This window comes from Sylvia atricapilla, chromosome 20, assembly GCF_009819655.1.
Source record: "Sylvia atricapilla isolate bSylAtr1 chromosome 20, bSylAtr1.pri, whole genome shotgun sequence".
NCBI lineage: Eukaryota > Metazoa > Chordata > Aves > Passeriformes > Sylviidae > Sylvia > Sylvia atricapilla.
In genome coordinates, this window is record NC_089159.1 from 926,035 (window position 1) to 939,937 (window position 13,903).

At 54.3% G+C, this 13,903-nt stretch overlaps 1 protein-coding gene across 3 annotated transcripts in view; it reads left to right on the forward strand.

Moving 5' to 3' along the window:
* CALN1 (calneuron 1) overlaps window positions 1–13,903 on the forward strand; it is a 136,597-nt gene that overhangs the window by 26,858 nt on the left and 95,836 nt on the right. For 2 of the 3 annotated variants that reach the window (XM_066333113.1, XM_066333114.1), the window contains exon 2: window positions 9,123–9,247. In XM_066333113.1, the coding sequence (XP_066189210.1) occupies window positions 9,130–9,247 (118 nt within the window). In that variant the 5' untranslated portion in view covers window positions 9,123–9,129. The remainder of the gene's footprint in view (window positions 1–9,122; window positions 9,248–13,903) is intronic. The other variant, XM_066333112.1, reaches the window with a different exon arrangement.

The following is a 13,903-nucleotide window of genomic DNA, read 5'->3' on the forward strand; positions in this document are numbered from 1 at the left end:
ATCCCTGACCTCTCCAGGGCAGCCAGTTCTCCACGAGAGCTCCCAGCACATCAACCCTGATGCAAATGAGATTCCAAGGAGAGTCAAGCCTGACATCATAAGATCAACCCTGCCAGGTATTAAGGTCGGGAAAAGCCAGCCCGAGAGCAAATCCCCGAAAAAACAAGAAAATGAAGTCTCTGTAACTGTTTCCAATTATCCCGTGCCGCTGGTTCTCCCGGTGTTTCAGGAAGAAACATGGAAATCTCTCAGGGTCGAGCTTGTTTACAGAGTGCTTGTGGGTTTCAGGCCCAGCCAGCATCAGATTCCTCTCGTACGTTTCCTTCAAATAAAGGCTGAAATAAAAATAAGGATGCTGTAATTTGTGCCACCCCGAGAGCTCCAGCAGGAAATGATCACTGGGGTTCCTGGAACAGCTCTACTGAAATCTTCCAAGGAGCAGGAGCTTGCAGGGAAAGCAGCACAGACTGACCCTGATAGGATCTGGTGTCTGGGGAATTAAGGATGATGAGATGCTCCAGCATGGGGCCAGGGAATGCTCCAGAGCTTTGCAGCCTCACAGCTCGGGGCCTTGGCCTTGGGAAAGGCCCATTCCCAGTGACTGCTGTATGCAGGGTCACTGGGGCTTGGGGTCATGGGGCTCCTGCTGCCACAAGCAGGGGTGATGTTAAACAGCTGCTCGAGGGGATGGAGGGACAGATGGACACACAGAGCACCTCTGGCAGCAGTGCTGCAGGTCCTGTGTGTCCAAGACAGCTGACATCCCCAGCTTCTGCAGGAATGGAGCCACTGGCACAAACTCCCTGCACCCTCTGTCACCACGGCCTGTTCCTGGGTTAGTGACAACCAGCCTGGTGGCTCTGGACCCCTCTGCTGGGGACAGGTCTCCCTTTGGGTCTGTTCACCTCTCCCAGCAGCCTGGGATCCTCTGAATCCCCTTGAATCTGAATTGTGTCTGAGGACACTTTTCCAAGGAAGCTGCTGGCCCTGAATGATTGCAGCGAAAGTGCTGGGAGTGGATCTTGGTTGGAATCTTACACCACAATCCACCCCAGTTTATATAAAATTATTCCAGTGCTGGGGTTGCCCTTGTCTCTAATTCCCTTCTGCTCAGTTCTGTGTGTTGGTGGCTCCAGTCCTCCCAGCTCCCAGGGAATTTTCTGTAGGAATCATCAGCCATTGCTTTAAGAAATAACCCTCACCAGATGTCCCAAAGCCTCCTTTAAAGACGAGGTCTGGCAGAAGTCAGATTTATTGGGAGCAATTAATTGTCCTGCTAAGAGCCCTCAATGTTTTGGCATTTCATTAATAAGACGTAATCAACCACCAGGCTATTTGGAGTGTGTTACTCTGTCAAATCCGCTGTTAATTGTCATTATTTGATAGATTTCATGTTTATAATTACTGGTGTGTGACGCAGGGTGTGCTGTGAATAATCCATTGTGTATTGTTTTGTGAACCAGGGTGCCGGGGGTGCCAGGAATCGCTGCTGCTTGTGTCTCCAGGGCTGATTTATGCCTGGCCAGGGGAGGGAACTGGACAGGAGGGAACGAACAGAAGCTCAGAAAAGTCCCCTGCAGCCAGGCTCAATGAGCAAAGCCAGCAGCTGTGAGTGGAGGAGAAAAGGGTTCAGCAGAGCAGGGAAATAACTGTGTTAGGGACGGGTTATCGGGGGTGGGAGTGCACCAGGGACATTTCCTCCCTGCTTTGATGTGCTCCTCGGCTCAAAGCTCTGCGATTTCTTTTTCTTGCTGTCAACAAGGACCTCGTTCCCATCATTTAGTTCTGAGTGATCTCGTGTTGTACTCTGGAAAAAAAAAATGAGCTGAGTATTCCAGAGAAAGAGAATTTGGATCTTTTTATGTGTGAGCAGCCAGGACTGTGGGGTGGGGTCGGTGTGAGGGGCTGGGCAGGAGTGGGTGATGCTCCAAAGCCTCTCTGGCTCCCCTGACCTGCTGTGGGTGCTCAGCTGAACCTGCTCCCCGCTGCCTTTGTCCATCCTGACTGCTGGAGAAGGTGATTTCTGGGAAAGGGGCCAGGAGGAGCCCTCTCTCCATGCTGGCAGGGATCTGTGGTAGGCACAGGGGGGTTCTCACTCCCCTTGCAGCACAAACACGATGGTCTGGGCAGGGACAACGAGCTGCTGGTGGGCTGGAAGTGCTGCAGGACCTGGCAGCTCCAGCAGCTCCAGCATCCTCCCCCCAGGGTGTCTCCTGGGTTTTAAGGCCCAGGAGGAGCTCAGAGCCTCCAATGTGGGAAACAATTCATCAACAGCTGAGTTTTCACCCTTTAACTCCACCAGCAAGGCACCAGGGCCTGGGGAGGCTGGACATGTCCCTCCTGGTCACACAGGCTGTGTCACACAGGCGTGTCCTCCTGGCCAGGCAGGACATGTTCCTCCTGGGATGTTTGTTCCAGAGGTTGATCACCTTTGCTGTAAAACTCAACCTCAATTCCCACTGTGCAGGTTCCTCCAGCTCCCCCTCTGCCTGGAGAGGTTTTTGTAGTCTGTGGGTTTCCTCTCCTAAATCCTTGTCACCTGAAAAAGGCTTTTTTTGGGACCCTCTCTGTGATGGACACCGTGGTTGTCCCTGGTGTCCTGCGGAGGAGCTCGGCCCACAGGAGGGAATGGGAGGCTGGGCCTCCCCAGGGATAAAACTGAGTTTTTCATGTTTCCAGGTGAATTATTAGAGGAGAGAAGAGATTAAAGATTTTTGTTGCGTTGCTGGCTCTTTTCTTTTGTTTGTTTGGTTTTTGTTTCTGTGGGGGTTTTTTTGGTTTTTTTTGTTTACTTTATAACATCAACTCAGAGGCTTTCCAAACCTAGAAGGTGGAAATTTTTTACTAATCTTGGATAAACACGACTGGGGGCAGCAGCAGTGACAGAAAGTGGAAGAGGGCAGCAAAAACCTGGGGATTTCTGTCTGCAGAAGATGAGGATGAGTTTGGGAGCTGAGAGGAGCTTGGCTGAGAGGAAGCACTGGTGAGTCAGCGGTGCTGGTGCTTTAATCGGGCACTTTAAGCCTGTTTGGAGTGGAAAGGGTCTTTATCCCCTTGTGAGTGCTGCTCTTGCCCTGGGGACAGACACGGAGTTATCAGGTCCTTGCAGTCCTCTCCCGGTGCTTCGAGCTGGGGATCAGCCCCAGCCACGGTTCAAAAATAACAAACAACAAATCAGGTTTCTCTGTCCTCCTGTGTTCTCACATGTGCAGCTCCCAGACAGAAATGTTGGATTTTATACCTGACCTGGCACCCTCAGTTCTCCCTTCCTGCCAAAATTCAAAGCAGCAGCAGTTGTTTAGAGATGTGGTGTCTTTTCAAGTGCCCTTCCTCTGCTTTTTCACTTCGAATTTACTGCAGAAGGTGGGAAAAAAACCCAGGAAAACCTTCTGAAGCTCCAAATGCTTTGTAGTTCTTGTAGTTCTTGAACGTAGAAGTTTGTGGCTCCTGAGGTGCTGTGCATTACATGAGGTTGTCACTCAGATCGTGTTTTCTGCCTTGCAGAGGATTTTTTTTCTCCCCAGTTACATCTTTGAATGCTGAGAATGATCCGTTTGTAAAGGCTTTTTTACCCAGTGATCACCATGAGGAGCTTTATTGTTGGTATCTCAGCCCAGTGTGTGCCAGATCTGCATTTCCTGCCTGAATTAGAGAAACGTTTCCTTAGGCTTATGCCAATAAATGATCAGATAGAGCCCAAATGCCATGAAGGTGGTCCGAGGGCACTTGGGGGTGTGATGGGTTAGCACTGGGAAAGGTCCCTGGAGGTCGATTTGGGTTTTACCTGGATCCCCACCAGCAGATACTCAGTGAATCTCACGTGTGTGGGTTTAAATCTTGTGTTTGGAATCCATAAATCCTTGTGAAAGGTGGAATTTGTCTGGATGGATTCATTTCCTGAAAATATGTGTGGGTCTAATATTTTTGGAAAGCCGGGTCTAAGTTCTGATAACCACGCAGGAAAGTGGGAGCCCTCCTGTGTCCCAGGGAAGCTCTCAGGGAGGGCTTTAGGGCTCACTGCACTCAGCCCAGTGACTGCAGCCCAGTCTGAGCAAATCTGGCTCTCCAAACCTGCCCAGAGTGCTCAGTGCCCTGTGCAGCCTCAGCAGGAGCTCTCTCTCCTTTATAAATATCCCAAATGTGCCTTCCTGGGGGTTTGGGGCCCTGAGATCAATATAGATTGGGATCAGTAATCAGCAAACACAGATCTTTCTCCAGGACTGGCCTCCCTGGGATCTATTTTAGGGCCTTCTTCTAAAAGAGCCAGACTTTATTTTTCCCCATCCCAAGGCCACTTCTCATGGTTTGTAGTAGGAATGAGCCTGAGCCTGCTCTCAGTCCTGATTAAACCAGACCTGGGCACTTCATATCTGCAGCTTCAACCTTTCCCACCTTGCCCAGCTCTGCATCCCCCGAGCTCCTCCCGAGCCAAGAGCAGCCCTTGGAGCCTTGCAGGCTCTGCCACAGCTCGGGCTCAGATTGCGCTCCAGGTGCCAAGTTTGTGCACAAAGTAAATTAAAAATGAAAAAAATCTTTAAAGCTATTGTTAGCAGCAGGCAATGCAGGTGACAAGGGACAAAGTGACTCTTCCCAGCACAAGGATTTTGTCTTCCCTGAACTGTGCTGGCTCCAAAGCAGCCGTGGGGATTTAGTCCAGCTCAGCCTTTCCCATGCCAGAGGTTAAGCCAGGCCTAACCACAACCCTCAGCTGTCACAGGAGAGGGGGAAGCGTGGGCAGCCCCAGGGAAAAGGACCAGAAACAGCCGTGGAGCCTCTCTGGGAGGCTGGTGGTGTCCCCTGGCTGGTGCCTCATGGAGGATCACATAACCCAGGAGTTTCCCAGGTGACACCAGGGCTCTGCTGTCCCCTTTGGATCCATGTGGAGATCACACAGCCTCCCTCTGAGGACAATGGCAGTGGCTCTGCCCTGAGGAAGATGGGATCATTTCCTTCAAAGTCCTTGCTCTTCTTTGTTTTAGATCTTCAAATATTGCTGTGCCCAGGGAGAAGCATCTTTAACACCATCACTTCATTTGATGAATTTTTAAAGGGTTTAAAAGTGACCTCAGGGACTTCCCAGCTCCTGTTCCAGTTTCCTGACCATCTGGCTGCTTCCTGGATTTTCAATATATTCCTGTGCTCCTTTCAGCCCTGAGAAAGGACTAAGGGAACAAAGCTTGTGCGAGGGCTCCACTTCTGTATCCTTGGCCATCCATGGAGGTGTGCTTTCCATTCTTCCAGCTCAGACTACCTCAGCCCAGTCTGTGGCAGAGCTGCAAGTCTCCATTTTATTTTCATCCCACTTTTTCTCATTTCTGCCTGCTCTGTTTGACACCACAGGGCTCAACATCCAGCTTGGGATCCTGCCAGGGTGCTCCAAACCCCTGGGATCACTGGAATTCCAGCTCCATGGGGAAGGCACACACAGGATTCTGACTGGGTGGGACAGCCAGGCAGTGCCAAGGGTATTGTGTGTTCCATCCCTCAGGCTGGAAAACCAGGATGGACTCCCCAGGATGGATTCCCAGGCATCCTTAGGGCTGCACACGGGAGAGAGGGGAACAAGGAACCTTGTGAAGTGTTGACCACCCAGGGAGATACAGAATCAGCAGAAATTGATCCCAGTTCCATCTCAGAGATGGATCCTGGAGCTGAACCTTGAGTTGAATGGTTGTGTGGGCTCTGAAAGCCTTTTTGGGAATAGCAGCACTGGGGCCGGTGAGGAATGAAAACCACAGACATGAGCAGTGTGGAGATGGCTTTTTTTAATCCCGATGGAATATAGCTTATTAAAATCTAAATTCCACCAGCGTGGCTGTGCTGGGAGGCAGAAGCAAGGCTGGCAGGGCAAGATGGGGTGGCACCTGCTGGGAGCCTGGCACAGGGACTGGGGCCTGCCAGGGGACCATGGGGGAGTGTCTACAGACTTGGTAAGAGGTACCATGGGGACATTTCCACTTGATGAGGGGTTCTTTGAGGGCCTTCTGGGTCAATGTCAATGTTTTTGTGGTACTTTCATGATATTATTCAAGGACATGTCACTGCTCCCAAATCTCCACACTGTGTTTGATTTACAAGTTGTCCAGTGGAAAAGGTGTGTGTGGAGGAGAGCCCTCAGCCCAGCTCCCTGCTCAGGGGCTGTTGGACAGCTCTGGGGAAGGGGCAGGAGCCCCAGTGCCACCCTAAGGAGAGGGCACAGTGCTCAGGATGGAACACTTGAAGGGGTAAAACCCTGGCAGTGCCCAGCAGCCCCTGCTGCTAATGGAGTTCCAGATGTCACCGGGGGATGGAGGAGCAGCATCATCCCACCCACAGTTTGAGTTCCCCAGGGTCTCACTGGGCATGGGCAGCAGCAGCCACAGGGAAGCTGCAGGTTTCTGTGTTTCTGACACGGACATTTTGGCTGCATTCAAGGTGAGCCTGTCCCAGAACCCAGAATGGCTTGCCACCCCTGCCATGGGCAGGGACACCTCCCAGTGCCCCAGGCTGCTCCAACCTGGCCCTGAACATGTCCAGAGATGGGAATTCCAGCCTGGACCAGTCTGGACAGCCCTTTTACCCAGACAGGCACTGAGCACCTGCATATTCCCATGAAGCTTTTATGGATTCCAGCCTCAAGGGCTTTCCCACCCCGGTGTTTTGGAGCTCTCCCACTGCCTGTGCCTCCTGGGCCCCTTTTCGCTGTTTCCTTCCCATTTCAGGCTTGGGCTTGGCTGCAGGTTCCTGTCTGAGGGTGCTGAGGGTTCTTGAGGCACAGCTAGACCTCCCTGGGGGTCTCTGCTGCTGGGCCCCTTTGGAGCATCCCTTGTTAGAGCTGAGAGGTGCTGGATTCCAGAGGCTCTGCAAGGTTTCTGCTGAATGATATTACAGCTTTAAAAAACTAATATATCTAGGCAGCAGAATTTAATCCAGGATTTCTCACTCCAGGGTATCATGGCTCTCTTCCAGCACTAAAACACACCACAGGATCCAGGTAGGAGCTGATTTTCAGCTCTTCAGCCCTCAGGGGAGAGGCATTGTCATTTTTTTAATGGTTGTAGAAGCCAAGGCTGTGAAAGTGATTTCAGGAATGCTTTAAATCCATTTGCTGCCATTCCATCTGTGGGTGAGCTCAGGGAGTGCAGGGCTGGAGTTCCCTTCAATCAGGGTCTGGGGCAGGGGGTGCCAGACCCCAGCCCCATGGACTCACCAAACACTGAGTCTGCAGTGCAAGCTCAGCCTGTGGGCAGGCTTAAACCCCTTTCATGTGCTTTGAAAAATCAGTGTAATTGCCTTTAGTGATTCTTGGGGTTGTTCAGGAGTTGGACTTGTTGACCCTTGTGGGTCCCTTCCAACTCTGGGGGGCTGATTATCCAGAGAAAACAGAAACTGGTCACTGCCTGAATGGTTTGTGGTGGGCCTGGCAACAAAGGAAGGTGGTGCAAAGGGCTGGAAGTGTCTCTCCAGGAGTACCAGAGCTGGCATTGCCTCTGAGTGCCCCTTGGCCAGGTAAAATTCCCATTTTAGTGCCAAGCAGGTGGCAGAGGGAACGTCTCAGAGTGAAACCCATGAATTGGCAAGGGCTGGGAAATTACAGATGTGCCTAATGAAAGAGAACCCCTTGTTTACGTTTCTGATGTGCTGCTGGAGCAAACTGGCTCCCAAATAAAAATACTTAAAGTTACTATTAGGATTTATTTACATAATTACTGCCAGAGAAATTCCTGGAACGTGCCGAGCAGAGCAAGAGAAGCCTCCTGGCTCTCGCTCTGTGCTCGCCCATGTCTCCAGGTTGGTTTGCTCCTGGGGGTCTGTCAAAGCTCTTCCCAGCCCAGGGAGGCTTTTGTTCCCGAGTGACTCCATCTATATTGTCGATAGGTTTGGTTTATACTGTGCTGGGAGCACAGGGCTGAGGCACAGCCAGAGCATGCTGGAGATTGTGCTGTTGGCTGGAGCAGCCCTCCAGAGGTGACACCTCTCTCCTGGGGCAGAGAACCTGCAGCCCTGAGGGTGCCCTTGGGCCCTGCTGCCTGAGGTGAGGGATCCCTGCTCTGGGCACTGAGAGCAGTGGTGGCTTTCAGAGGCGCTCCCAGCCTGTCCTGGCCACCTCCAGCCCCGGGGAGTCCCTGGCCAGCTCTGGGTGGCTCTGGGGACTCTGCTGATTTATTTCTGCTGGAAATGTGCAGCCCAAAGCACAATAGGCCCGGGACGGGCTTGTGCTGATTGAATCCAGCCCTGGACATGACAAATCTTCCTCTTAATATTTCAATTGCCTTTGGCAAACTTGCCTCCTCCTCGTGTCTCCTAAATCACAGGGCGAGTGCTGCTGACAGCAATTCCTGCTCCTGGCTGGGCAGTGCCTGCCCTTCTCTGGGCTTGGGACTGTGGGGTTTGCAAACACCTCCCTACTCCAGCCTCCCATGGAGCAGGACTTTTCCTCAGCTGTCACATTTGGGAGATGGGAATTTTCTTTGTGGGGCCCTGCTCGAATGTGGATGTTCTCCTGTCAGTGGGGTGTGGAGCTGGGGCCCTGCAGTGACAAACACCTGGCTCAGGGTGGTTGGCTGAACCCTCTGAGGGGGCTGCATCTCCTGGTGGGGTCTCAGGGGTGTCCAGACCCTTCCACGCCTTTGGAAGTTGTGGTGCTGGGCAGCACTTGGGGCTGCCCCTGGATCCCTGCAGTGCCCAAGGCCAGGCTGGACAGGGCTTGGAGCAGCCTGGGATTGTGGAAGGTGTCCCTGCCCATGCAGGGGTGGTTCAGGATGGGCTTTGAGGTCTTCTCCAACTCAAACACTCCACGATGCTAAACCTTTTACCTGCCGGTCAGCACAGACCTCTGTCCTCTCTGTAATTATTACCAAGGCTGAAATCTGCAGTCTTAATGTTGGGAAATCCTGTTTTCCTGAGGCTTCACTGCTCTGGCTCCCCTCTCTCCTCTCCAGCACCCAGAGGCAGCAGCTACTTTGCTGTTTGTTCCTTCAGCTCCTGCCTCAGGCACCAGGTCTGAGCTCAGCCCACCCCTGTCACCCCCAGCTGCAGGTCCAGTCTGGTCCAGCCCCTCCTCCAGGCCAGGCTTTGCTCCATTCCCATGGAACAAAGGCAGATAACCACAATCACCCTCTCTTTTCCCGTTTTGGTGGCAGGGAGAAGATGCCATTCCACCATGTGACAGCTGGCTTGTTGTACAAGGGCAATTACCTGAACCGCTCGCTCTCGGCCGGCAGCGACAGCGAGCAGCTGGCCAACATCTCCGTGGAGGAGCTGGATGGTGAGTGCTGCCTGGGGCTGTGGGGCTGGGGAGGGCTCCTCTGCACCTCCTCTGTGCCCTGCCATGTGTGGAAGGCAGGTGGGAAGTGAGACAGCTCAGCACCGCAGGGACACACAGAATGTCCCTGACCAAAGTTCTGTTGAGAGCTGTGGAGTGATTTTAGTCACAGCTTTTGTCCTTCTGCAGCTTTTTGAAATATTAAGCCTGCATTTTATGGGCAAAATGAGAGAATGTAGCCTCACACTGTCCCAAAGATGTTTTTAGCCTTCCCTGGGACCCTGCAGAGCTGAGTCTGTTCTTCCCACCAAGTCTCTTTCGCTTTGAGGCCTTCCCAAAGGGAGGTTCCTCTCCGTGTCTCAAGGTAAGAAGATGCATGGATGTAGCTTGTGGCTTAAGAAGATGGGAAGAGCTTTAAAATGCCATTTTCCAGATCAGTGGTAGGGAGCACAGAGCAGCCTTAGTCTGGCACAGGCCATCAGGGAGGTTGTCCACGTGTACTGCCTGGAGGATCCTGTCATTCTCCCCAGAAGCTGTTGTTGTTAATCCGCTCTGCTCTAGCCCAGGATGTGGGGCCAGGTACTCCCCATCTGGTTCGGGGGGAGGTCTCTTTTGTAGAGGATTTGTGGATTACCAGGGTAATTTCTGAGTTATATATCATAATTAGAGTTAATGTTGTTGAGAGCCGGTCTTTGAGTATTGTGGAATGAATTGGAGCTCTTGGCTTGCTCTCCAGTGGACACTTGGTACAAGCCATGGTCACAATCAGGGCCCTTGAGGGAGAACTTTTTGAGGGAAGGATCAAGGGAAGGGTGCAAGGTGGAGCTGGTCCTTCCAGAACAGCCTGGAGGCATTTTGGAGAGAGAGGAGGCCAGCATTTCTGCCCACTCTGCCCCTTCTTTGTGTGCTGTGGTAAATCAGACCTTCCTTTCCCAGCCTTTCCAGCTCAGAGCCTTAGGATTTGGGATTGTGAGCTTTACATGAATTTAGCTCAGGTACCAACAGCGTTTTCCTAATGAGGGTGTGAGGACACAGCTCAGGCGAGGGACAACCTGAGAAACCCCTTCAGTGCAGCTTAGCTCAGACCCAGGAACCCCAGGACTGCTAAGGTCACATTCTGGGCTCTTGTCCCGCAGCTTGGCTTGAAGGTTTGAGTTCAGCTGAACTGAGCTGGATAAGCTTCTCCTCATCCCAAAGATGCCAATAGTATGGCCAGGCCCAGCTCTGCCTGTGCAGGGTCAGGGGGCTGTGAGCACACCCCAGGAGGAAGGAGGTCCTGCACTGTCCTGCAGCTCACTTCAAGCACAAACAAGGATTTTCTGTTATTCCTGTCCCAATTAAAGCACGGCTGCTGGAATTGCCTGTGAGAGTCACAGAGACGTGTCAGGAGCTGCTTCAAGGGGCCCCGGGGCTGGAACCCCTGGCAGGGCTGTGCAGGGCACGGGGGACACTCAGCCCTGCTTTGGACCCCTGCCTCCCCTGGCATGGAACAGGGCTGTGCTGGGTGAGGGCAGGGAATAGAGCTGTGCTGGGTGAGGGCAGGGAATAGAGCTGTGCTGGGTGAGGGCAGGGAATGGAGCTGTGCTGGGTGAGGGCAGGGAATAGAGCTGTGCTGGGTGAGGGCAGGGAATAGAGCTGTGCTGGGTGAGGGCAGGGAATAGAGCTGTGCTGGGTGAGGGCAGGGAATAGAGCTGTGCTGGGTGAGGGAAGGGAATGGAGCTGTGCTGGGTGAGGGCAGGGCACAGAGCTGTGCTGGGTGAGGGCAGGGAATGGAGCTGTGCTGGGTGAGGGCAGGGAATGGAGCTGTGCTGGGTGAGGGAAGGGAATGGAGCTGTGCTGGGTGAGGGAAGGGCACGGAGCTGTGCTGGCCGAGGGCAGGGAATGGAGCTGTGCTGGCCGAGGGAAGGGCACGGAGCTGTGCTGGCCGAGGGAAGGGCACGGAGCTGTGCTGGGTGAGGGCAGGGAATGGAGCTGTGCTGGGTGAGGGAAGGGAATGGAGCTGTGCTGGGTGAGGGCAGGGAATGGAGCTGTGCTGGCCGAGGGAAGGGAATGGAGCTGTGCTGGGTGAGGGCAGGGAATGGAGCTGTGCTGGGTGAGGGAAGGGAATGGAGCTGTGCTGGGTGAGGGAAGGGAATGGAGCTGTGCTGGGTGAGGGAAGGGAATGGAGCTGTGCTGGCCGAGGGAAGGGAATGGAGCTGTGCTGGGTGAGGGCAGGGAATGGAGCTGTGCTGGGTGAGGGAAGGGAATGGAGCTGTGCTGGGTGAGGGAAGGGAATGGAGCTGTGCTGGGTGAGGGAAGGGAATGGAGCTGTGCTGGCCGAGGGCAGGGAATGGAGCTGTGCTGGCCGAGGGAAGGGAATGGAGCTGTGCTGGGTGAGGGAAGGGCACGGAGCTGTGCTGGGTGAGGGAAGGGCACGGAGCTGTGCTGGGTGAGGGAAGGGAATGGAGCTGTGCTGGCCGAGGGAAGGGAATGGAGCTGTGCTGGGTGAGGGCAGGGAATGGAGCTGTGCTGGGTGAGGGAAGGGAATGGAGCTGTGCTGGGTGAGGGCAGGGAATGGAGCTGTGCTGGCCGAGGGAAGGGCACGGAGCTGTGCTGGCCGAGGGAAGGGCACGGAGCTGTGCTGGCCGAGGGCAGGGAATGGAGCTGTGCTGGGTGAGGGAAGGGCACGGAGCTGTGCTGGGTGAGGGAAGGGAATGGAGCTGTGCTGGCCGAGGGAAGGGCACGGAGCTGTGCTGGCCGAGGGAAGGGCACGGAGCTGTGCTGGCCGAGGGAAGGGCACGGAGCTGTGCTGGCCGAGGGAAGGGCACGGAGCTGTGCTGGCCGAGGGAAGGGCACGGAGCTGTGCTGGCCGAGGGAAGGGCACGGAGCTGTGCTGGCCGAGGGAAGGGCACGGAGCTGTGCTGGCCGAGGGAAGGGCACGGAGCTGTGCAGGCCGAGGGAAGGGCACCCAGCCCAGTCCCACCCCTCCCCGCTGTCCCCGGGCCCGTGCGGGCCCCGCCGTGTCCCCGGCAGTGCCGGAGGAGCCGGGCCCAGCCCCGCCGGGCCGGGACAAGCCGAGCTCCAGATCGGCGGATGGTGGCGGTCCATTAACCCAAATGCGGGCAGTTCGGTGTAGGACCGCCTCTGGAGCAGGAGCAGCCCAGTGCTGGTAACTGGAGCCCACTGGAGTGGCCGTGGCCGGCAGTGCAGGGCACAGGGATCCGTGTCCTCTCACAAAGGGCCCCGGGGAGTCTGCACGGAGCTCTTCACCTCATCATCCCGTTATCCCTTGCCTGTTAAGCACAGGCTCGTGTTCGAATTAAGATCCGTTCTTTTGCTGGCAGCCTTTGCTCTCCACTCCTCTTGGCGAGGGCTCTGTGCCTGAGGATGTCCCCAGCTCGGGGACAGCACACACTCAGGTTGTCCTCCTCCACCCGCACACACGGGAGTGGCACCGAACCCATGCGTGGCTGAAAAGCCAGAGCAGCAGAAGAAGCTGGAGATGCTTGTCCATGTGCCAGCAGCGTTCAGCCTCTGGAATTTATATTTAAAATGAAGTCAGCAGTCTCCATCTCCCTGTGTTTTGTCTCTAATACCAGATCAGTGCCTGACTGTGCTGGTAATTGGGGAAGGTTCACTGCCCAAACCCCAAACAGAATTAGTCTTTCTGCCTTTAAGCATAAACTGTCTGAGGATGAGTAACAAAATGTTCTTCCTTGAGAAGTTAATGTCAGGCTATTGGAGCTCTGTGGATGGATCAAGCTGTGAGAGCTCGATGCCAATAACAGATTTGCATTTCATCTTCCAGGCTGGGGAAAAGATGCCAAAATTCTCCTTGGTTTCTTTATCAATGAGATTTCGGTCCTGAGGGAGTTCCAGCCTATTGAGAAATTCCAGTCACACAGATTAAATTATGATAGGTTTGGAGCTGGAGGAGTCACTGGGAATTTTCTATAATGTTCCTCTGCACTCAAGGCTCCAACAAGTGCCTGATCTGTTGGGTTCTTTCCAGCAGATTTCTTTTTTTTCTGTGTCTGGCACTGTGTGTGTCAGCACTGTTCACTTGGGAGGGGTTTCTGGGATGCTGCAGGCCTGACCCTGCTCCCAGCTCATCCTACAGGGAATACTCAGGAGTTCTCCCTTGTTTCAGCTGCAGGTGGGGGCTGGAGGAGAATAGGGAGATCAGGAGATGGAAAAGAGCTCTGATTTCAAGTCATGTAAGGGAGAAGGAGCCCAGGGCTTGGGGTGAATGCTCAAACTGCTTCTCTGTGCTTCTCTACCTCTTCTCTGAGAGATTATTTTCCAAATGAATATTGAGAATCAGAGAATCCCAGAATGGTTTGGGTTGGAAGGGACCTTAAAGCCCATCCAGCCCCACCCCTGCCATGGCAGGGACACCTCCCACTGTCCCAGGCTGCTCCAAGCCCCAGTGTCCAGCCTGGCCTTGGGCACTGCCAGGGATCCAGGGGCAGCCACAGCTGCTCTGGGCACCCTGTGCCAGCCCTGCCCACCCTGCCAGGGAACAATTCCTGCCCAATCTCCCACCCAGCCCTGCCCTCTGGCAGTGGGAAGCCATTCCCTGTGTCCTGTCCCTCCAGCCCTTGTCCTAGTCCCTCTCCAGCTCTCCAGGAGCCCCTTTAGGCCCTGGAAGAGGCTCTGAGGTCTCCCTGGAGCCTTCTC